We start from the raw sequence: 24497 nt of genomic DNA on the forward strand, positions 1-24497 counted from the left end.
TAGTTTCAGGTTTATGACATAACGATTGGACAAGACTATACATTATGCTGTGCTCTCCACAAGTGTAGCTCTCATCTGCCACCACACAGTGTTGTTACAGTACAGTACTATCAGAATCATATTTTCAATTTAATTAAATTTACTTAGCTTTAGCCTTATATATTTTTTTTAAAGATTTAATTTATTCATGAGAGAGAGAGAGAGAGAGGCACAGACACAGGCGGAGGGAGAAGCAGGCTCCATTCAGTGCAGGGAGCCTGATGTGGGACTCGATCCTGGGTCTCCAGGACCACACCATGGGCCGAAGGCGGCGCTAAATCACTGAGCCACCTGGGCTGCCCTAGCCTCATATTTTTCAAGATTAGCCTGATATTTTCAATGTATTTAATAGATAAATTTGCATGGATAATGTAAGGAGAACATGAAAATTTGGATAGATCCATAAAAAAATTTTAAAAGCCAGAGTGCAATCTGTAGGGTGAATCTTGTTATGTATTTTAAAAAGTGGTTTAAAAAGTAGGTTTCCATTGCAAATGTGATATTAAATTTCTGAAGGCTCCAATTTATTTTGTTATTATATTTTCTTAAAGGTTTTATTTATTTATTCATGAGAGAAACAGAGAGAGAGAGAGAGAGAGAGAGAGAGAGGGGCAGAGACACAGGAAGAGGGAGAAGCAGGCTCCATGCAGGAAGCCTGACGTGGGACTCGATCCTGGGTCTCCAGAATCATGCCCCGGGCTGAAGGCGGCACTAAACCACTGAGCCACCTGGGCTGCCCAAGCTCCAATTTGTATATAAGTATTGCACTATCTAGTTTGTGCCACTGGGTAGTAGTATTATCTTCATTTTTGTAAACTCTAGACAAGTGGTTTTCAAACTTTTTCATCTCAGGGACCTCTTTACAACTGTTAAAACTTACTGAGGAATCCAAAGAGCTTTCATTTATGTGGGTTATAATTAGTGATATTTACTGTATTAGAAATTAAGAAATAAAAAATTTTTTGGTTCAATTAAAAATAACAATTATAAACCTGCTGCATATTAATCTAAATACTTTTAAAAATTACCTATATTTTTCAAAATAAAATTTGGTGTAAAGTGTGGCCTTGTTTTATATTTTTGCTTTGTTTGGCATAATAGAAGATAGTGGATTTTCATACCTATTTCTGTATTCAGTCTGTTGTGATATGTTATTTTCGTTGAAATATATGAGGAAAATCTGCCTTTACACAGATATGCAGATATGTATTTGCAAAACAGGGACCATATAGGACCCTAGGATCTTTGGACCACACTTTGAAAACTGCTGTTCTAGACTTTTGCTTTTATTCATAAAAGAGCCTTAATGATGGGTGAGAATTCTAATAGACAAAATTCATTTTGTTGCTTTTTCTGTTAATTTGCATTTCATTCATTTTGTAGTATTACTTGTGTTTTTTGCTTTTTTTTTTAAGTTTAATAACATGCATTTTAGTTTTTTTGCTGTAATAAAGACACAGGCACTGGCTTACTTATTCATTCTTGATGTTATTAATCAGCTTCTGAGGATCACCAGTTAATCTGCAGGTTGGCAACCCTTCTGCACTTCTGTATCTATGTTTATTCCCTGCAGAGGGAGTAAAAATGGGTCTTATTATCTTTATAATAAAGTGTCCTCTGGGATAGTAAAACAAAACAGTAGTGCTCCCTGGATCTCAGAATTCTGGCATTTGTTATTGCTAGTTGGTAAGGATGTTGAGGATGAGGAGAGGCAAAGATAGTGAAGAGGCAAAGCAAATGACACATTTTTTTCTAGTTTTACCTAAGGTTTACTCCCCATTGCCTTTAATTACTTAAGCTGCCTTTCTGTGACAAATAGTTTTCATGTCACCCTGTGCCTCCCTTATGCTTGGCAGATGGTAAACATCCAATAAATATTTAATGAATGCATGGTTGGATTATTGAGCTATAGATTGCCAACCTTTCCCATTTAATTCTTCTAGTGAGCATTTTTTTTTCTAGTGAGCATTTATCCATATTTATAATCCCCATGGATGTGAGTGAACCTTACCTGAAGTAGAAAGCAAGGAGCTAGAAAAAAAAAAAAAAAGGTCTTCCCTGCATTTTACTTTTGACAGAGGACCATTCTTAAAGTTTGTTAAATTTTTGCCTAGAAATGTTTTCAGAGTTTTTATTTTTTAAATAAAAGTGCCTGAGATACATTGAATTTTGCTTTGGAAGAACACAATGTGTTCTTGCAACATTTGGCAGCAGTTTGTGCTTAGCCTTCCCGTTGTGTGCTGTGACTGTGGTTTTCCTGCGCTCTCTTGCATGTTGGCAGAGGATTTTTCAGCTGTGGCTGATGCACGCTTTCTTTCTCCCCACTCACTTATCCTTTGTTGGTAATTGGAAGATAAATTACGTGGACATGCACAACATACTTCTTTAGTACTCACATTAAAATCCTAGAATAGTTTCATTTTGGAAAGAGTGGGAAATTCATCTTTAGAACATTATAAGGTATGGACACAACTTTTCTGTATCTCTGATGGTTGTAAAATCAGAGGGTGAGACATTTCTGGATAGTAAGTAAACTCTCAGTATATTCTCCTTTAGCATTGAAATGGGACCGATTGTTGAAGGCAGAGTTCCTAGAGGAAGTGGCTTCTTTTGTTCTACAGTGTAGAATCCAGCATGAGTTTGAAGTATGTTTTCTGTATGTCAGTATATGTAATGTGTTTTAATGCCACCCTCCTTTTGGATACTTAATATTTCCTTGAAGCAGGGTGGAGGTGGAAAGCCATTGCATTTTTCTGTGTCTTTCAGAGGTATAACATGCTATATTTTGATGAGAGTTAGAAGCCATTAGTAATTAATTGCTTCAGAAATTCTGGTTTAGATACATTATTGCCCAACTAAACTGGATCATTGTCAGCATTCTTAGAATTTTAAAAAATGACACAAGGTAAAGAGTGTTTCTTAAATATAATTTTAAAGTTCTGACATCAAGTTAATATATTCAGGTTGGTTTATCATCAAGTTGGATGCCTCACTTCTTGCACTTGAGTGAGAACATTGAATTACAAGATTTCAAAGATTTCTTTCTAGGTATAAAATTATATGGTTCTCTGACATGATAGCAGAATGTGGGAGAGACGATTAAATTTAGATAAAAAGAACTGTGGAACCAGATGTATCCTACTTTAATCATTGTATGATGGATAATCAGGTGACTTAGGAAAATGTCGTCAGTGGACTAAACAATAAAATTAGAGTATAATATAGGAGAATATTCTAAAATTTACTGAGTGTGGTTAGAAAACTTAGTTATTGGAAAATTATTTCTGAATAGGAATTTGTAACAGAGATTTCTGTAAAGTGCTTAGAAGTCCTAAGATACAATTTGACATACTTGAATATATGTTACTATAGTAACAGTAATGAAAAGATAATGGTGACATCCAACCATTATACAATATTGTTATTCCTCTTCCCATTTTTCTATTTCCCAGATTTAAACTTTCAACACAAACTGAGCAGTAAGCACTTTATTATAGAATTTCTCTCTCATAATTGATAACGTGACTTATTTCTAAGAAATTAGGAAACCAATTTTTAAGAAATTAGTAGCAAGAGATATTTCTTTATGCTTGATACTAAAATGTATAGTAAAAGTATCTGAATAAAACAAAAACAAAAAAATCTTTTCTTTAAATATTTTATTTTCCAACATACGTCTGAGAATCTTGGTTTTGCAGGCAAATATTAGTGAAGTTAGATTAGGAATCTTTAAAAATGATTTCAGCTGATAAATATTCCTTTTGTAATTTAGACCTATTTGAGCATCAGTTTTATCTTTTGAACATATAAAACGAGTAGATTGGACAGATATTTTTTTTTATATCAAGGATACATGGCTGATAAAGAAGTTTTTTTTTTTAAATGTTGAGCAGAGTAAGTTGTGTTTCCTATTTGTTATCAGAATTCAGCCTTTCGTCTTTTTCTGTACTGATGCAACTTATCATTAAGAAAATGCTATAGAACAGGTATTTGTCTTCAGTTATAAAATTCCTGCCCAAACCACCATTTATTTATTTATTTATTTATTTATTTATTTATTTATTTATTTATTTATTTTTAGATGAATGGCTAATTTTTTTTTTAACATTTTTATTTATTTATGATAGTCACAGAGAGAGAGAGAGGCAGAGACATAGGCAGAGGGAGAAGCAGGCTCCATGCACCGAGAGCCCGACGTGGGATTCGATCCCGGGTCTCCAGGATCGCGCCCTGGGCCAAAGGCAGGCGCCAAACCGCTGCGCCACCCAGGGATCCCCAAACCACCATTTATTAAGCCAAGTTGTGGTTGGTAAAAAGTCTTCTTTTTGAGATGCCATAGGTTGAAGTTGTACATTTCTTATACCACTGAGGGCAAAAAATAGTACATATTCATGAATGAACTATCTCTCCTCTGGACATATGTTTCTTGATAGGATTAAAAACCCATCTTGAAAATTTATGTTGTATTTATGGTCTATCTCTAGGTAAAGGGAAGTCTGGTATCTTCTGTGAGGTCTAAAGAAAATAATGTAGGATAATAAAACCAGTAGGATTTTGACAGCATATTGCTATACCAGTAGAGAGAGAGTATGTACAATGTACACATGCACACACAGAGATGCTTATACACATAGATACATATACACATATGCAGTTTTTGGTGCTGAGTTCCAGCTGTTGTACCCATCCTGTATGATTTTGTTGGAAGCTGGGTGAGCTATTTGGTCTTCTTAAAAATCATACTACTGTACCCTAGATGATTATTTTTGTAGGGCCTGAATTCTTATATCACACAAGAACTCCTTGCTGGTTATGCCTTTCTATATATTGTTGAATCAGATAAAGATTTCTTTCTACTAAACAGCTCTAGTTTGAAACTTACGCAAATAGTAGATTTCATTTCAGAATACATTGTTTAATATGTGATTCAACTAGTGAATGGTAAAACAAACCCCAGAAAACTCTGTTCTTTTATTTATTGTATGATTAAGAGGTTTTTAAAAATAGAATTAGTCAAAGAATAATTTTTCTATTCTTAAAAATGTTCTAGTGAGAATGTAATGCTATTACCTAATTATTGATAATAATAGGTAAAATGTCTATAGCAAACAAAAAAGCAATTGAAATTCTATAACACAGAAGTCTTCATTTCTTGGAATTTGCAATCCATAAAGACATTTGTTGGTAGAAGGAGTGGGGAGCCATTAGTAATTTAATTTTTTCCCAAATTCCTGAGTTTAAGTTCATACAGGCAGTCTTAAGATCTGGATCCAGAATTCAGTGACAGATTGGTTTCAGTAACTGGACATTTTGTGGCTTTGTTGAATGGCTCAGAAATATCTCTTGGCTTAAAACAAAAATGACAATTTTAACCTGTCTTGCTACTGCTGCTCTTATTAGTTCCCATAAATCAAATGTAAAACACGTTAGCTGAATGATAATATTTCTTGAGATACTTGTTTCCTCTTGTTTTCATTATAGCTTTTGAGGAACTTGAAAAAGCCTTGAGTACAGCCCAAAAAACAGAAGAATCGCGGAGAAAAATGAAGGTAGAGATGGATGAACAAATAAAAGCTATTGAAAAAACAAGAGAGGAGGAACGCACCAGTCTTCAACGGGAATTAAGTCAGATGAAACAGGAGGTTGTTGATGTGACAAATGTAAGAATAATTTTAGATTACAACAGGCTACAGCAATATGGAAACATAAGTTGTATGCTTTTCCTACAATTTTTGATTGTAAAGAAGAGTTAATTTACATTTTAGGCCTTGACCATTTCATGAGTTCAGGATATAGGGAAAAAAAATCACTTTGATAGAGAAAATAATTTTTATCTTTTTGGATGTACTTCCCAGAGATAGTCTCTGCAAATAATTTCTCTTTTATGTTGTATAATCCTCTCTTAAAATTTTTTAGCACAAAAGATAGCATGTTATATATACTGCTCTGTATCTTGCTTTTCCACTTAATATATTCCTTATCATTGACAATTGGTAATGATGCTGCATTTGTTTTTGTTTTTTTTTTCCTCTTATGCCACATCTGTTTTAAAGATTGTTCAGGATTTCACTATATGAGTGTTTCATAATTTAATCAATCTACTACTGATGGATATTTAGGGTTTTCATTTTTTAGCTATTGCAGATGGTGAATATACTTATATTTGCTCACCTGTATATTTTTTTTAGGATAGATTCCTAGAAGTGGAATATTAGGCAAAATTATGTCTATTTTTAATGATTGTATAGTTGCTATAAGCTCTATGGAGGACATTTTATACTCTCACAAGCAGTGTGTTACTTCACAAAGATGGTGTTACCTAATTTTTTTTAATCTTTTCAAACTTACCAGTTAAAAAAAATGACATTTGTAGTTCTTTTTGTTTGTTTGTTTGTTTGTTTGTTTTAAAGATTTATGTATTTATTTGAGAGCAAGCGAGCAAGCAGGGGAGGAGCAGAGAGAGAGGGACCAGCAGACTCCACGCTGAGCGTGGAGCCTGATGGGGGCTTGATTCCATGACCCTGAGATCAAGACCTGAGCTGAAATCAAGAGACAGACACTTAACTGACTGAGCCACCCAGGTGCCCCAACATTGTAGTTTTAATGTGCTTATCTTTTTACCAATATGATAAACATATTTTTCCATGTTTAGAAGGAATTGGCAGTTTTTCTCTTTGAGTTGCTTTGTCAGATCTTTAACTCATTTTCCTATTGGACTGTTGGTCTTATTGATTTGTAGAAGTTTTACATTTATAGTAGGAATTAGTTCTTTGGATATATAGTTCACTTATCCAAATAATCTCTCTCTCTCCCTTTTTTTTTTTTTTTTTTTTGAGAAAAAGAGAGCTCATGCACAAGTAGGCAGGGGCAGAGGGAGAGGGAGAGAATCTTAAGCAGGATCCACACCCAGCATAGAGCCCGAGGTGATCTCATGACCTTGAGATCATGATTTGAGCTGAAAATAAGAGTCTGACACTTAACCAACTGAGCCACCCAGGTGTCTCTGTCTATTTTCAGTTGACTTTGTTTATTATTTGTTTTTGCTTTGGGATCAGTTTATTTTGGAAGAGGGCATGCAGAGATTTTTTTCTTTTCCTTAAATGCTATCTGGATTTTTGTTCTGATTTAAAAATTCAGTCTCACTGAGATCATTTTAAAATTCTCTGTTTCTTATGGCCCTTGTATGCTTTCATTTTTTATTATTAAATCTTTCATCCAACTAGAATTTATTTGGTGTTAGGAATGAGGTAGGGATCCAGCTTTAATTTTTTTCCAGATGACTACAAAGTAGTCTTCAAATTATTTATTTAATAATCCATGTTTTCTCTTCTGATATGACACAGTATCTTTATTTTATACTAAATTATTGAGCTATATATGGGTCTCTTTTTTGAATTCTCTGTGCTGTTCCAGTGCTTTGCCTCACCATGTGCCAGTATTACACTGTTACAGTTACTCTGTTTATAATATGTTCTATTATTTGGTAGCCTCTCCTTATTACACTTAGTTTTCAGAAGAGTACTGGTTATTCATGCATGTTTATTTTGTTCAGTGAACCCTTCCACCCCCATTCTATTGGCAGTTTATTCAGTTGTATTAAATTTATAGATTTATTTAGGGAGATTTGACATTTTTATAAGATTAAGTCTTCCTATCCAAGAAAGAACAAGGCCAATACTTTTTAATAAATAGTATGTGCATGGAAAGCTAGATGTAATTAGATTGTTTTAGCCAGGGCAGTGTGACCATAATGGAGTTCCCTCTTTGAGAAATGTTTTTTTCAAAGGTCTTGTTTATTTATTTGACAGAGTGAGAGAGCAGAAAAACACAAGCGGGTGGGGGGGGGGGGGGTAGCCAGCAGAGGAAGAGGGGGAAGCAGGCTCCCTGCCAAGCAGATAGCCTGATGTGGGGCTCTATCCCAAGACGCCAGGATCATAACCTGAGCCCAAGGCAGCCACTTAACTGACTGAGCCACCCAGACACCCCTGAGAACATCTTTATTCCCCATCCCATACTTCCCTGTTGTGATTGGTGTGGAATATCCCTGCAAGATGTGGAAATGCACTAACCTTTTAAGACTTACTACTGCAGCAGCAGCTGCCATCCTTGTCTTAAATGAGCAATACTTCAGTTACCTGGGTGCCTCAGTTGGTTAAGTGTCACTTTTGATTTCGGCTCAGGTCATGATCTCAGGGTCATGAGCTCAAACTTTGCATTGGGCATGGAGCCTGCTTAAGATTCTCCCCCTGTCCCTCCACCCCTCCCTCACACCATTCATGCACATACTCACTTAATCTCTCTCTAAAAAATAAAAACATAAAAAAATAAATTAGCAATGCTTGATTGGCTTTTCTTTTAACTATTGAGACTTTGGTGACTTTTGATTTATGTGGGAAATATGTTTTGATTTTTCCTCTTACACAGTTGGCTGATGATCAAATCATAATAAAGTATTATTTAATTGTAGAGTTACATATTTTATTATTATTATACATATTTTAAAGTGTTTCACTTTAACTATTTGGCTGACTTTTCAGAAATCCTCAGAACAAATTGCTAAACTACAGAAGCTTCATGAAGAGGAGCTGGCCAGCAAAGAGCAGGAATTGACTAAGAAGTTTCAGGCCCAAGAAAGGCAATTTCAGGAGCAAATGAAAATAGCTCTTGTAAGTACCTGTTTTGTTTTTGTTATAGGTAAATTTTCAGCTTTATATAAAGTTGTTATCTCCTTACTCCTACCTTTCAGCTTGAGGTCAGACTACTAGCAGCCTTGGACTTTGAGTGTGCAGAGAGGATAGGATGTAGGCAGGAAAGAGGGCTTTCAGAGCTTGTTAACTTGGTGTTGTGTGAAAATAACAGGCTTTCATTAACCGGTTTATTTGTATGTCATCCCTCTTACCTTGGCAGAGGCTATGATTATGGAGAAGTAAAGAGGAAGATAAGCTAATTAAAGCCATGAACCAGTGACTGCATAATTCAGGAAGAATGTCTAGAAACTCACTAGACTGACTATACCAGAGTTCAGGGCTCAGAAAGTGTTTTCTGAAATGCATTTTAAAGAAGAAGAAATAATGAAAATGACCAACTAGTTTTCATTTTAAGTAGAATAATTTCATTATTATGAAATTATATAAGATATATATATATATATAAGATATATAAGATATATATATAAGATATATAAGATATTTTAAAAAATAAAGTAAAATAAACAACTGACTGGATGAACCAAAATAATATCCAGAAAAGCAAAGGTGAGATTTTGGGGCATAGTATAATTTGAAAGTTTAAAACAAGAAAGTTATTTTTTTTCAAATTGTGAAAACCTTTCATATAGGTTACCACAGAAGTAGTAGTGCTAAAAATGTAGTTTGATTGTTTTTTATATTAAATTATTATCTGTAAGATAGTGTGTATAATTTTGACAAACTTTGAGTGCAAAACGATGAGAAATAGTATGTGTAATTTTAATCTTTTTTGTTATTTATTTATTTTAGAGAGAGAGAGAAAGAGAGAGCAAGCACCGAGTGGGGTGGGGACAGAGGGAGAGGGAGAGAATCTCAAGCAGACTTCATGCTGAGCTTGGTGCCTGATGCAGGGCTTAGTCTTACGACCCTGAGATCATTACCTGAGCTGAAATTGAGTCGGACACTTAACCTACTGAGCCACCCAAGTCTCCCTATTAATTTATTTTATTTTTTTCAAGTGTACTCTATCCCCAGCATGGGGCTCAAACTCATGGGACCCTCAAGATCAGGAGTCACATGCTCTATTGACTGAGCCAGCCAGGCACTCCAGCCTAGAAAGGATTTAATGTAGTTTATAAGAATGCTTAAAACTATAATAGGATGGCATAAGGGCATAAAGATTAAGGAACAAAGCAGGACATAAGTGAAGCAGGGAATTGTTCCAAAAAATTCTCGTCATAAAGATCTGTGTGTTTTCACGCTGGAGTAATTGGCCTTTGGGGACAGTGAGACTTGAACATTGGCTTTGTTAAAACTGTGTTCTAGAACTGATATACTCAAATATATTCTGAGTAGAGAGAGCAGGATACAGATACACATGAGACACCCACACATGTGCACTTGCCACTTTGTGCCCCCCTTTCTACCTAGCTCCTCAAAAAAGTTAGCTTTGTGTTGATGGTCAAAGTTCAACAGACTATTAAAAGGTCCTCTTTTATTTTTATGGGCACAGAAAGATGTATTTAAAATGTAGTTTACATTAGATAATATAGTATGTCTACGGTGATGTTTTAAAATTGATTAGAAATTAGTATTTTTGGGCAGCCTGGGTGGCTCAGCGGTTTAGCACTGCCTTCAGCCTAGGGCCTGATGCTGGAGACCCAGGATCAAGACCCACATCGGGCTCCCTGCATGGAGCCTGCTTCTCCCTCTGCTTGTGTCTCTGCCTCTCTCTCTCTTTCTATTTCTCTCTCTCTCTCTTTCTCTCTGTGTGTATCTCATGAATAAATAAATAAAATCTTTAAAAAAAAAGAAATTAATATTTTCTAATCAGTCTGCTTATCATATGGCAGAGTGCCTTTCCTTAAAGCAATATGCTTCACCAGAGTGTGTAGTGAATTGAAAATATTGTAGCTGACAATATGAACTCAATGCAGTAAGTATGGATAAGTATCCTTAATTGGAGTCCAAAGCCACTAAATGTTGAAAGTGCTCTCTAGAGCTTCTCTTTTCATGACAGTAAATACTTCTCATATGGATGTTGATACATGATCAGGACAATTGAAGAAGCAGCTTTCTGGGATTGAGGGTAAAAGAGCCCAGGTCATCTGTAAAGAGTTATATAGGCTTTTATAGATAAAAAATATGAATATACTTTATAGATATTTCCTTGATCTAATCCATATAGTCACATTATTTGTCTTTTTTTTTTTTTTTTTGAGGGCAAGAAAGGATTTATTCTCACAGCTGAGCAAAGGATGAGGCCCACAGCCTTGGTAGCAGCAGAGGCAGCTTCACCCCCCCCACCCCCCCCAGGCCCAGCCCTCTCCTCTTGGCATGGCAGCTGCAGGTGGGCTGGGTCAGGAGCCAGGGTGACAGCCAGGGCAGCAGCCCTCCAGCCACGGGAACCAGCTGGCCACAGAGCAGCAGTGGGCAGCACTAGCAGCAGCAGCAGCAGGTTACAGAGTGGGGTGGGGGGTGTTTGTCAGGCTGGCTGACTCCTGTACCCCCATGGATGGTGCTTGATGAGGGTGGGGGTAGGGGGCTGGACTGCAAGGTGGGGTGGGGGGCATCTGGAGTGGTTCAGTCGGCCGTGAAGATGCGGCTGGAAATGTCATCCAGGAGCCAGTCAATGCCAGGCAGGAGGTTCTCCCCAGTGATGGCACTACAGCCCTGGATATACCAATGGTGGCTGTGGATGGAGTCCAGCTCCAGGGCCTCACGGATGGCATTAGAGGACAGTGCTCCAGGCAGGTCTTGTTTGTTGGCAAAGATGAGGAGGGTTGCTCCAGCCAGGCGCTCCTCCACCAACAAGCTCTGGAGCTCCCACTGGCAGTCCTGCATGCGCTGGCGGTTGGCGCTGTCCACCACCCAGATGAGGCCATTGGTGCTCTCAAAGTAGTTCCGCCAGTAGGACCGCAAGGACTTCTAGCCTCCCACATCCCAGATGTTCACCTTGAATCCTCGATGTTCCAGGGTCTTAATGTTGAAGCCTAGCATCGGGGAGATGGTGTCAGTGTCTACCCCGTTGAACTTCTTGAGGATGGTTGTTTTGCCAGCATTGTCTAGGCCGAGCGTGAGCAGTCGCAGCTCCCGCTCTTTCTGTTTCATCTTCTTCAGAATGGTCAGAAGCCCCATGGTCCCTGTAGCCCCCTCCATTATTTGTCTTTCTATGTAGGGTTCCCTAACGAGATATTTCTCACAAATTATATAAACTTAAAGTCTAGTTTCTTGGCTTAGAGTTGAAATAATCAAACTCTGGAGTGGAGAGAAGTAGCAGTGACAATTTTGGGAGCCTTCACATTAAGCGTGTTTTGCAAAACATTTTAAGTAGTGGAAAAATAGCAGATGTAGTGGGGTTACTAGAACAGAATTTTTCTTATCAGTAGTAATTGTGGCAAATATTGGCTAGATCACACTGGAAAAGCCACAGTGCTTTGTTTCTGCACACTAGAGCCTGGGAAGAGAGAAATGATGATACTGCCTACCTCATAGAGCTGGTGTGCAGATCAAATGAAAGACCTGATTCCTGTGGAAGTACTTTGAGAATGCTGAAGATTTATGTGGGTCTAAGGTGGTATTTTTTTTTTTGGCACAGGAAAAAAGTCAATCAGAATATTTGAAGATCACCCAAGAAAAAGAACAGCAAGAATCTTTGGCCCTGGAAGAATTAGAGTTGCAGAAGAAAGCAATCCTCATGGAGAGTGAAAATAAACTTCGGGACCTTCAGCAAGAAGCAGAGACTTACAGAACTGTAAGTTTAAATAATATTCAGGTTCCAGAGTTGTGGAATTATTTGTACAGAAACTATTGTTATCTTTCCAATCAATATAAAGTTGTCAAGAAGCTTTTGTTTTACTGGGTTAGATTTACATACATGCACTTCATTTTTAGATAATAAGAGCTTTTTCTGTGAGTGGTTTTAGTGTTTGCTACATGATGCTGCTGACTCTGCCTTTAGCTGGCTGTGTTTCTTTTTTTTTTTTTTTGCTGGAGGTGTTTCTATTGCCATTCACTATCTTTGCATTTGGGCTTTGCATCCCCACTCCATTGTTTACTTGCCCTTGATCTGTAGGAAATGGCCTCGCTTTGTAGGCAGCATTTGCCCTGGCTTCATCTCATGCCATGGACATGATTCATTCTCTGTTTCTATCACAATGTAGGCACCCCAATGCCCTGCTTTTAACATAAAGTTTCCCCCAATTTTCCCATGTTAATAACATATCCTATAGTGAACAAATTTATATATATGTCTCAGGGTACACATTTTTAGGCCCTCCCCTCAGCAGTATATGAAATGTATGACCTGTTTTGAATAAATTGACTGATGTTATTTAGACTTTTTGCTTTGGTTTAAACAGTGAAAGAATCACACTTTTTCCCCATAATTCTAAACTGTACTTTATTTTCCCATTGCCGACATTTATGTAATGTGGCATGATGGAGGGGAATGGATACTCAGGAGGTCTAGATTTTTCCATTTGCTAGCTTTGTAAATTAATTTTTTTTAAGTGGGGGTTGGGGGATGGTGATACCTATTCTTTTTTTTTTTTTTTTAAAGATTATTTCTTTATCCATCCATCCATTTATTTATTTATTTGACACAGAGAGAGAGAGAGAGAGAGAGAGGCAGAAACACAGGCAGAGGGAGAAGCAGGCTCCACACAGGGAGCCCGACATGGGACTCGATCCCGGGTCTCTAGGATCAGGCCCTGTGCTGAAGGCGGCACTAAACTGCTGAGCCACCCAGGCTGCCCTGTAAATTAATTATACCTTAATTTGTTCACCTTCATATGGAGAAATTGGTTTTGGTAATTCCTTAGGACCTTTTCAGTTTTGATGTTGCATGCCTCTGCCTTACTTAGCTCTTTTTGCTTTTTGCTTTAGAGTCAAGATTGACTTTTTCATGAGCTAACAGTAATCTTTGCTAAAATTTGTGTAAGTAGCTTCTTTTTGCAAAAGATATCTCCTAAATAATCATTTTGCAGTGGAAAACCCAGATACATTATTTACCTTCCAAAATTAAATTATGAAGGTAATAGAATATATTCTAGGCCTTAAAAAACACACAGAAAAAAAATAACCATCTTACTATCAATAGTTACTATTATCTACTTTACGATGTATTTCTTTTTAACTATCCATTCAGAATATTCTTGAAAACATGGGTGACTGAAATAGTTAAAGTATAGGTAGAAAGAATCTGAAATTTTAAGTTGTGTTAAAATAGAATCTTTTCTTTGTTATGTGATTCCTTTAGGAATTGAGCACAGATTGTGCTTTCTAGTGTTTGGCATGATATAATGCCTTATTTTTCTAAGTTTTAATCTTTAAACAGGTGTAGTTATTATAGGTGTAGTCATATATATCATTACATGTGTTGTCATGTATATCATTGCTAATAAACAAATCTGTACTTTAGTAAAAAATACATCTGTTTTTATTAACAGAGAATTCTTGAATTGGAAAGTTCTTTGGAAAAAAGCTTGCAAGAAAGCAAAAATCAATCTGAAGATTTAATTATTCATTTGGAAGCTGAAAAAAATAAGCACAATAAAGAAATTACAATCATGGTTGAAAAACACAAAACAGAATTAGAAAGCTTGCAGCATCAGCAGGATACCCTTTGGACTGAAAAACTCCAAGTCTTAACGCAACAGCATCAGACTGAAATGGAAAGACTTAGAGAAAAGCATGAACAAGAAAAAGAAACATTGTTGAAAGACAAAGAGAGTGTCTTCCAGGCCCACATAGAAGAGATGAATGAAAAGACTTTAGAAAAGCTTGATGTGAAGCAAACAGAACTGGAATCATTGTCTTCTGAACTGTCAGAGGTACTAAAGGCCCGGGACAAGCTAGAAGAGGAGCTTTCTGTACTAAAGAATCAAGCAGATAAAGTAAAACAGGAGCTAGAGGCCAAGCTAGATGAACAGAAAAGCCATCACCAGCAGCAAGTTGACAGTATCATTAAAGAACAAGAGCTGTCCATCCAGAGAACTGAAGAGGCACTAAAAGATGAAATTAATCACCTTGGGCTTCTTCTGAAGGAAAAGGACAAGCATTTGAAAGAGTATCAGGTACGTGTGGAAAACTTAGAGGCAGATATTAGAAGGTCTGAAGAGGAACTCCAGCAGGCATCTGCTAAGTTGGCTCTCTTTGAGTCACAGCAGAGTACTACACATGAGCAGGCCAAAGCATCAGAGGAGCACTTGGCACAATTGCAGCAGAAGTTGTTGGACTTGGAAGCAGAAAGAATTCTTCTTACTAAACAGGTAGCTGAAGTTGAAATGCAAAAGAAAGATGTTTGTACTGAGTTAGACACTCAAAAAATCCAGTTGCAGGATTTAATGCAGCAACTTGAAAGACAGAAAAATGAAATGGAGGAAAAACTACAGTCTTTAACCCAATGTTATGAGTCCCAGCTTAAAGATACTAGCACAGAACAGGCACAGACAAAACAGAGTTTGATAGAAAAGGAAAATGTAATTTTACAAATGAGAGAAGGACAGAGCAAAGAAATTGAAACACTTAGACAAAAATTATCAGCCAAGGAGGACAGTTTTAGTGTTTTACATGAGGAATACGAAACCAAATTTAAAAATCAAGAAAAAAAGATGGAAAAAATTAAGCAGAAAGCAAAAGAGATGCAAGAAACGTTAAAGAAGAAATTACTGGATCAGGAAGCCAAACTTAAAAAAGAGCTTGAAAATACGGTTCTAGAGCTTAGTCAGAAAGAAAAACAGTTCAATGCCCAAATTTTGGAAATGGCACAAGCTAACTCTGCTGGAATCAGTGATGCAGTATCAAGACTGGAAACAAACCAAAAGGAGCAAATAGAAAGTCTCACTGAGGTACATAGACGAGAACTCAGTGATGTTGTATCAGTCTGGGAAAAGAAACTTAATCAGCAAGCTGAAGAACTTCAGGAAAAACATGAAATCCAATTACAGGAAAAAGAGCAAGAGGTAGCAGAACTAAAGCAAAAGATCTTCCAATCAGGGTGTGAAAAAGAAGAGATGAACAAGGAACTAGCCTGGCTGAAAGCAGAAGGCATTAAGCAGGACACAGTAGTAAAGGAATTACAGGAACAATTACACCAGAAGTCTGCTCATATGAATTCTCTCTCACAAAATGAAATGAAACTAAAAGCACAACTTGAAAAGCTGGAGGTTGACTTGAATCATTCTCTGAAGGAAAATACTTCTCTTCAGGAGCATATAGTTGAACTGGAAATGCTAGCAGAAAAAGACAAGCTGAAGGTTTCTGAGTTGACTGACAAGTTGAAAACCACAGATGAGGAATTCCAGAGTTTGAGATCTTCACATGAAAGAAGTGAGAAAAGCCTAGAAGACAAAAGCTTGGAATTCAAAAAACTATCTGAGGAATTAGTAGTTCAGCTGGATATTTACTCTAAGAAAACTGAAGCCTTGTTACAAGCTAAAACAAATGAGCTAATCAACATGAGTAGTAGTAAAATTAATGCCATTCTCTCTAGGATTTCCCACTGTCAGCACCACACAACAAAAGTTAAGGAAGCACTAGTGATTAAAACTTGCAAAGCTTCTGAATTAGAAGCACAGCTTAGACAGCTAACAGAAGAGCAGAATGCACTAAATAGTTCTTTTCGGCAGGCTACCCATCAATTAGAAGAAAAAGAAAATCAAATTAAGAGCATGAAGGCTGATATTGAAGGTCTGGTCATGGAAAAAGAAGCCTTACAGAAGGAAGGAGGCAACCAGCAACAGGCTGCCTCTGAAAAAGAGTCTTGTATCACACAGTTGAAGAAAGAGTTATCAGAGAACATCAACGTTGTCACACTGATGAAAGAAGAGCTTAAAGAAAAGAAATCTGAGATCAGCAGTCTTAGTAAGCAGCTAACTGATTTGAACACTCAGCTTCAGAACAGTATCAGCCTGACTGAGAAGGAAGCAGCCATCTCATCACTAAGTAAGCGATATGATGAACAACAACAGGAATTGCTGGGTCAGGTGCAAGATTTATCTTTGAAAGTTGAAACTCTGAATAAAGAGAAGACCTCTGCTCTTGAACAGGTAGATCACTTGTCCAACAAATTCTCAGAGTGGAAGAAGAAAGCACAGTCAAAATTTCTGCAGTATCAAAGTACTATTAAAGAATTGCAGATGCAGCTTGAGTTAAAAACAAAGGAAGCCAGTGAAAAGGATGAACAGATACAGCTATTGAAGGAGGACCTTGATCAGCAGAATGAGAGGTTGGTATGTTTAAAGGGTGAGATGGAAGATAAGAAGAGCAAGCTGGAGAAAAAAGAGTGTAACTTAGAGACTGAGTTAAAAACGCAAACAGCAAGAATTGCGGAATTAGAAGAGCATCTTACTCAGAAAACAACTGAAATTAAGTCTTTAAGTGAAGTTCTTAACAGTTACAATCAACAGAAGGATACAGAACAGAAGGAGATGCGTCAGAAACTTCAGCACATTCAAGAATTAGGAGACGAAAAGGACTGCAGGGTTAAAGAAGCCGAAGAAAAAGTCTCAAGACTTGAAAAGCAAGTGTCATCCATGAAATCTGAGCTTGAAACCAAGAAGAAAGAATTGGACCATGCGAATTCAAGTATGAAGGGCAAAGAAGAGGAGTTTAAGGCACTGGAAGATAGACTTGAGTTAGAAAGTGCTGCAAAATTAGCAGAACTGAAGAAAAAAGCTGAACAAAAAATTGTTGCCATCAAGAAGCAGTTGTTATCTCAAATGGAAGAGAAAGAACAGCAATATAAAAAAGACACAGAAGGTCACTTGGGTGAGCTAAATACAAAATTGCAGGAGAAAGAAAGAGAAATTCAGGTGTTGGAAGAAAAACTTAAATCAGTGGAAGGTCTACCACAGTCAGAAGCATCAGTTGTACCCACATCAGTAAAATACATGGTAGCCTGTGCTGAGCAAGGAATAGATCCCGAAAGCTCTGTGCAGAAAGCATATGAAGAAAATATCAGTACTTTACAAAGAAGTCTAATGGAAAAAGAAAAGCTGTTGCAGAGGCTAGAGCAGGAAAAAGAAGAGATGGTATCTTCTCATTCTGAAATGCAGTGCAGATACCAGGAACTCTTAATAAAGATAGAGCACACCGAAGCTAAGCAGCATGAGGATCAAGTTATGATAAATTGTCTTCAAGAAGAACTTGAAGAAAAAGGCAAGAAATATTCCTTGGTAGCATCCCAGCATGTGGAAGAAGAAGGAGGTAAAAATACCATAGGAACAAAGCAAAACTTGGAAAATGTGGTTGATGATGTCCAGAAAACTCTCCACGAGAAGGAACTAACTTGTCAGATCTTGGAGCAAAAGATAAAGGAGCTAGATTCCTGCCTAGTAAGAGAAAGGGAAGGGCATAGAGTTGAAATGGAAGAGTTGACCTCAAAATTTGACAGATTACAGGCTTTACAACGACAGATGGATGAAAAAAATAAACCCATAGAAGCTTTGGAAGAAAGTGCTGAAGAAAAGTCCAAATCACATGTAGTCCAACCCATATTGCCTGGTAACATGGAGGTCCAGCACAATGACCTGGAATTTAAATTAGCAGGGGCAGAGCAGGAGAAGCAGAAGCTGGGCAAGGAGATTGTTAAGTTGCAGAAAGATCTTCGAATGTTGCGGAAGGAGCATCAGCAAGAATTGGATATCATGAAGAAAGAATATGAACAAGAAATGGAAGAGAAAATCAAGTAAGTTTTCCAGCATGAATATTTATTTATTTATTGAGTGAGTGAGTGAGTGCAGGGAGAAGGGAGAGGCAGAGGAGAAGGAAAGAGTGAATTTTAAGCTGCACATCGAGTCCAGTGTGGAGCTCGATCTCATGACCCTGAGGTCATGATCTGAGCTGAAATCAAGAGTTGGACACTTGTGATGCCTGGGTTGCTCAGTTGGTTAAGCATCTGACTCTTGATTTTAGCTCAGGTCATGATTCAGGGTGGTGGGATCGAGCTCCATGTTGGGCCCTCTGCTCAGCACAGAGTCTGCTTTTCCCCCCACCTCTTCACCCCCGCTTATGCTCACTTTCTCGCTCTCAAATAAATAAATAAAATCTTTATTTTTAAAAAAGATTTTATTTACTTATTCATGAGAGACACACACACACAGAGAGAGAGAGAGAGAGAGAGAGAGGCAGAGACACAGGCAGAGGGAGAACCAGGCTCCATGCAGGGAGCCCGACATGAGACTCGATCCCGGATCTCCAGGATCATGCCCCGAGCCAAAGGCAGGCGCCAAACCGCTGAGCCACCCAGGGATCCCCTAAATAAAATCTTTAAAAGCAAAGAGTCGGACACTTAACCAACTGAAGTCTCCCGGCATGAGTATTTTTAAGACAGTCCTTTTTAATTAAGTCTTTTTATTATGCCTAATGCACCTAAATTTCACCTACCCAAACTATGAAACATAAGTCAAGTACATTAAATGCTGAGAAGAAATAAAAACAATTTAAGGCAAGAGGCAGTGTTACTTCATGTCCATTTAGAGGGGGAAAAACCATTTTTTGCATATACAATTATTAGGTACGTATCCCAGTAATTACTTTGTTTTACTGTTTTTAGTATCAGCATTGTTATCATGTAAGATAGATGTATATGATGAAAAGTTAAAGTGGAAAAGAAGACTTCTCAAATCCCCAGGACCACTGTCTAGAGATAATCATAGTTTCTGTATCCTTCCAGGAGTTTCCTGTCCCTAGACCACACATATACACATATGCACCCTTTTTTTTTTTTTTAAGATTTTATTTATTTATTCATGAGAGAGACAGAGAGGGAGAGAGAGGCAGAGGGAGAAGCAGGCTCCATGCAGGGAGCCCAATGTGGGACTCGATCCCAGGTCTCCAGGATCAGGCCCTGGGCTGAATGAAGGCTGTGCTAAACCGCTGAGCCACCCGGGCTGCCCCCACATATGCACCCTTAAACATGTTTTTATACCAGTGAGATCTTACGTGCATGTTGTGAAGACTAGGTAACTCTGTATAGCTTGTTTTGTGTTTTACAGCAGTTAGCTCTTTACATTTTTGTTACACAGACAGGAGCAGGAAGATCTTGAGTTGAGACACAATTCCACATTAAAACAGCTGATGAGGGAGTTCCATACCCAGCTGGCACAAAAGGAGCAGGAGCTGGAAGTGACCATAAAAGAAACCATTGGTGAGTCGAATTTAAATTCAGTAAAGAACATGTCAGAATCAGCAGAGACTATTTATAATTTAAACTTATTGTTTTCACACTGTGCTAAGTGCTTTAAGTAATTAAACTGGAGAAAAAAACAATTCCTGTGCAAGAAAGTTCTCTGGTGGGAACCTGTGCTGCCTGGCAGCAGCGTGCCTTTAGGAGAGGAGGAAAGGGTGAAAGAATCTGAAACATTAGCTAATTAATTGCCTTATGAAGACATTTCTACTCTATGAGAGGGTACATATGATCAATTTTTTAATCAAATTTAATTTGGAACTGAAATTGACATGTAGATATTCTTACCTAATGTGTGTTTTTGTGTGTGTCCATCTTTTATTTATTAGATAAAGCCCAGGAAGTGGAAGCTGAACTTTTGGAAAGCCATCAGGAAGAGACAAAACAGTTATATAAAAAAATTGCAGAGAAGGAAGATGATTTACAAAGAACAGCCAAAAGATATGAAGAAATCCTTGATGTACCGTACTTCTTTCTCTTTTTTGAAATTTAGCTGTGCTAGATTTCATAGTAGTGTTAACGATTGGCTATCAGATTTCCTGTTTTTTTTTTTTTAATGTAGAGGATTTTTGTTTTGGCTTAGTATTATCCAAATTTAGTATATGCACTCTATGCAGATTTATAAGGAGTCTGATTGATTTCTGCTAGGATCATAGTTTCCTGATCAGATTCTGCTAACCCAGTAGTTCAGTCCCTTTGGCAGGTATCGAAGCAACATTGAGTTACTGAAGGGAAGAATGGATTCTCTTCTCATATTTCTCTCAGACTAAATTGTAAGAGAACCAGACTAAGAATTGAGAGCTTGTGCTTGGGTGAAGTCTAAGTAATGGGACAGTTTGAGTATAAGCGTGGCCACCTACTGGGATCTTTCCAGGAGGATCAGTTAACTTTACTCCATCCCAACCCAATTTTCACAGTTTTTGTTGCTCTCAAGAGAGAAAAAAAAAATGGAGAAAAAAAATAGAATGCATCAGCCAAATATATTTAGTGGAAGGTTGGTTCAATGTGCTTAATCTGCTGGTGATGGATTAGGATTGCCATTTCTGTGTGTCAAGATAAGCCATGAATGTCAGTGAGTATTTTGGACTCCAGAAAATTTTCAAATGTAAAACAGTGTAAAGTATGCTATGTTGAGATACAGATTCTTTAGTTACTCCAAGCCTTATTTCACTATATGCTAGGAACCATTTGTTGATTAAGAATGCATAAATCAGAGAATCATGCCTCAACAGAGTATGGCAGCGATAGAAGTCTGAGCCAGGAACAGAGTCTAATAATAATATTATTTCAAATGCAGTTGAAAAGGCTGGAATTCCAGTATAAGGCACATGCATAGAGATGCCACCTTGTATAATTTTTGAACTTTAGATCTTATTATGAAAAGGTTTGAATAATTACACTCACATTTCTTATACTTCTATAGAGCATATATCTGTGAAGCTTTGAAAAACACTATTGTTTCTTGAATGCTTAGAGAATGTTGAAATTGGAAAATACATTAAAGTTTTCTTTCCTTTCCTTTCCTTTTTCCTTTTTCCTTTCTTTTTCCTTTCCCTTTCCTTTCCCTTCCCCTTCCCTTTCCCTTCCCTTCCCTTTCCTTGAAGGCAAAGCAAGTTCAGCATAGTTAATGATTTGCCTAAAACTTCACAGTGAGTAGGTAGGAGAGCACTGATCCTTCATAAGCTTCATATATTTATAAAGACTTCTTACTAAGAAAGGAACTTGGGGAACACAGCAGTTATTTATCATGGATAAACTCAGTCAGGGAGTTCATTTGCAGGGACAAATTGTGCCACAGCTAGAATGTTCCCTTTTGTGAACTACTTCTCTGTTTCTGGATGTATGGGGTAGCAGACAAAAGACTTTCCAAGGTCATGACCAGCCTCTACAGGTAGAGGGGTGAGGGAACGGGGAAGCACAGAACAGAAAGTCAACCTGTGGTATGGTTCTTCCTTGAAAATCTACTGTTTATTAGGGAAATTAAAAGAATGATCCTAGAAGTTTCAGGCTTAGAGACAGGAATTGGAGGGTGAGGGGAGGTATTGGATGGACTCTTCTCTAAAACCTCTTCCTGTGTTTCAGACCAGCACAGTCCATTAGAAATAGAATGCTGGCCACAAATGTGAGCCATATGTGTAGTTTTAACATTTTCTAGTATCCACATTAGGAAAAGAAAAAGAAACAAGTGAGCTTAATTTTTTAAAAAGTTTTTATTCAGATTCCAGTCAGTTAATATGCAGTGTAATTTTAGTTTCCAGTGTATGATATAATGATTCAATGCTTCTATACAACACCTGGTGTTCATCATAGATAGTACACTCCTTCATCCCCGTCACCTATTTCACCCCCCATCCTCTGGTAAGCATTGATTTTTTCTCTATAGTTAAGAATCTGTTTCTTGTTTATCTCTTTTTTTCTCCCTCCCTCTCTCCTTTCCTATTTTTTCCCCCTTTGCTCATTTGTTTTGTTCCTTAAATTCCACATATGAGTGAAATCATATGGTATTTGTCTTTCTCTGACTGACTGCCTAGGTGAACTTAATAGTAATATGTTAACCCATTATATCCAAAATATTGTTTTAATCTGTGGTCAGTGTAAAAATTATATATGTATTATTTCTTTAAGATTTAGTGTGTTTTTATGTTTGCAGCCCACATCAGTTTGGAGTAGCTATATTTCAGGTGCTCAAAGCCACAATTCTGGGGTGGCTTGTAGCTACTGTATTGAATAGTGTGGCCTCAGACTTATAGCTGCCAGGTCTAGGGCTAACTTTGTGATAAATAAGCAGTTCTCATCTGAACACCCCAAATACAAACTCTGTCTTGAAGAATTTCTTTCTTTCTTTTTTTTTTTTTTTAAGATTTTATTTATTTATTCGTGAGAGACACACACAGAGAGAGAGAGGCAGAAGCATAGGCAGAGGGAGAAGCAGGCTCCACGCAGAGAGCCCGATGTGGGACTCGATTCTGGGACTCCAAGATCACGCCCTAGGCCGAAGGCAGGCACTAAACCGCTGAGCCACCCAAGGATCCCCAAGAATTTCTTTTTAAAAGTACAAATATTACCAGGGCACCTGGGTGGCTCAGTTGCTTAAGTGTCCAACTTCATCTCAGCTCAGGTCTTGATCTCAATGTTGTGAGTTTGAGCCTTGCATTGGGTTCCATGCTAGACATGAAGCCTACTTTGTTTTTATTTATTCATTTATTCTTTAAAAAGATTTTGTTTATTCATCAGGGATACAGAGAGAGGCAGAGACACAGTCAAAGGGAGAAGCAGTCTCCCCACAGGGAGCCTGATGTGGACTTGATCTGGGAACTCTGGGATCATGCCCTGAGCTGAAGGCAGATGCCCAACCTCTGAGCCACCCAGGCGGCCCTGGAGCCTACTTCAAAAACAAAAACAAAAACAAAAACAAAAAACAAATATTAGCAATTCTTAGCAAATACTATATTCCTTTGATTCTGAGACATATTACATATTCTCTACCATTTTCCCATTTTAATATTTCCAGAATTAGAATTTTATGTGGGATTTGTATGTTTTATTTGGTGGTGTGTTTTTCCTCTCTGGAAAGCTATTATCAAATTGATGATGTATCTTAATGATGACATTGTAGAATGCTGCATTTTATCATTCATTAAAACAGTTCTGAGATTTGTTAATAACAAAATGGAGCACAGAAACCTTTTCATTTCCCTGCCTTTACTGTCTTAGGTAACATTATTACTATTCTTTCCTCTATTTGAAGATGCTGGGGACTTTTGTCATCTTTGATCCACACCTTCTGTCTTCCTCCATCCCTCATACATTTGCACCTCCACACCTTTTTGGGCATGAAATCTGCTTATCTTCCCTGATTTACTAGGCAGAGAAATCCTCTCTTTCCCTATAATTTTATGCCTCCAGCACAACAGCCAACATATAGTAGACCTTCAGTGCAAAGATTTTCACGGAGTCATACTGCATGTTCCTCTCCTCTCAACATTACCTCTATTGCTACTGTCCGACTGCCATCTTCCATTTGGTCTAGTCTTTTGTATTAATTTCTCAGCTGATGTCTTTGCTGCTAGTCTTTTTCTAAGGTATTCATCTCTTCTTGTCAGAGTTATTTTCTGTCTTGAAATGAGGACATGATCCTCCTAAATACCTTCATGGCTTCCCATTGTCCTAATAATACCTCCTCCAGTTCATTCTGTGGTGTAGATGAACTTAGCTTTAGCTTGTTCTTCATCATATTTTACCTTTGGTCATGCTTTTCTGTATGCCTAAAGATCACTTTCTCAAACTTTGTAAATTAGTGTAGTTATTACCATCTTTCAGATTTGGGCTTTAAAAAATAAGTTTCCAATTTAACTTTATTTAGACAAAAATTTTTGAATCAAGTCTTTTCACACAGTTTAAAGATCAAAATAATATTAATAAGTATAGTTTAGAGGATGGCCTATAATAAAATCCATTCCTGTTCTCTGTATTCTACATCTTGCCCCTTCTCTCTCCACAGGTAACCATTCCCCTCTTCTCTTTTTTCTTTTTTAAAGAGTTTATTTATTTGTTTGAGAGAGAGAGAGAGAAAGAGTGTG

The 24497-nt window shown here is 37.4% G+C and overlaps 2 protein-coding genes across 8 annotated transcripts in view; one reads left to right on the top strand and one right to left on the bottom strand.

Annotated features, from left to right (window-relative positions):
• GOLGA4 (golgin A4) overlaps window positions 1-24497 on the top strand; it is a 130225-nt gene that overhangs the window by 72047 nt on the left and 33681 nt on the right. For all 7 annotated transcript variants that reach the window (XM_049099726.1, XM_025461323.3, XM_025461322.3 and 4 more), the window contains 6 exons: window positions 5521-5699; window positions 8577-8705; window positions 12325-12480; window positions 14177-18417; window positions 19757-19878; window positions 20247-20377. In XM_049099726.1, coding sequence (XP_048955683.1) covers window positions 5521-5699; window positions 8577-8705; window positions 12325-12480; window positions 14177-18417; window positions 19757-19878; window positions 20247-20377 — 4958 coding nt within the window. The remainder of the gene's footprint in view (window positions 1-5520; window positions 5700-8576; window positions 8706-12324; window positions 12481-14176; window positions 18418-19756; window positions 19879-20246; window positions 20378-24497) is intronic.
• Window positions 10935-11878, bottom strand: LOC112668774 (ADP-ribosylation factor-like protein 2). Its single transcript, XM_035704829.2, has one exon. The coding sequence runs from the start codon at window positions 11568-11570 to the stop codon at window positions 11310-11312; it is 261 nt and encodes an 86-aa protein (XP_035560722.1). The 5' UTR covers window positions 11571-11878; the 3' UTR covers window positions 10935-11309.

This window comes from Canis lupus, chromosome 23 (genome assembly GCF_003254725.2).
Source record: "Canis lupus dingo isolate Sandy chromosome 23, ASM325472v2, whole genome shotgun sequence".
In the NCBI taxonomy this organism is placed as follows: Eukaryota; Metazoa; Chordata; class Mammalia; order Carnivora; family Canidae; genus Canis; species Canis lupus.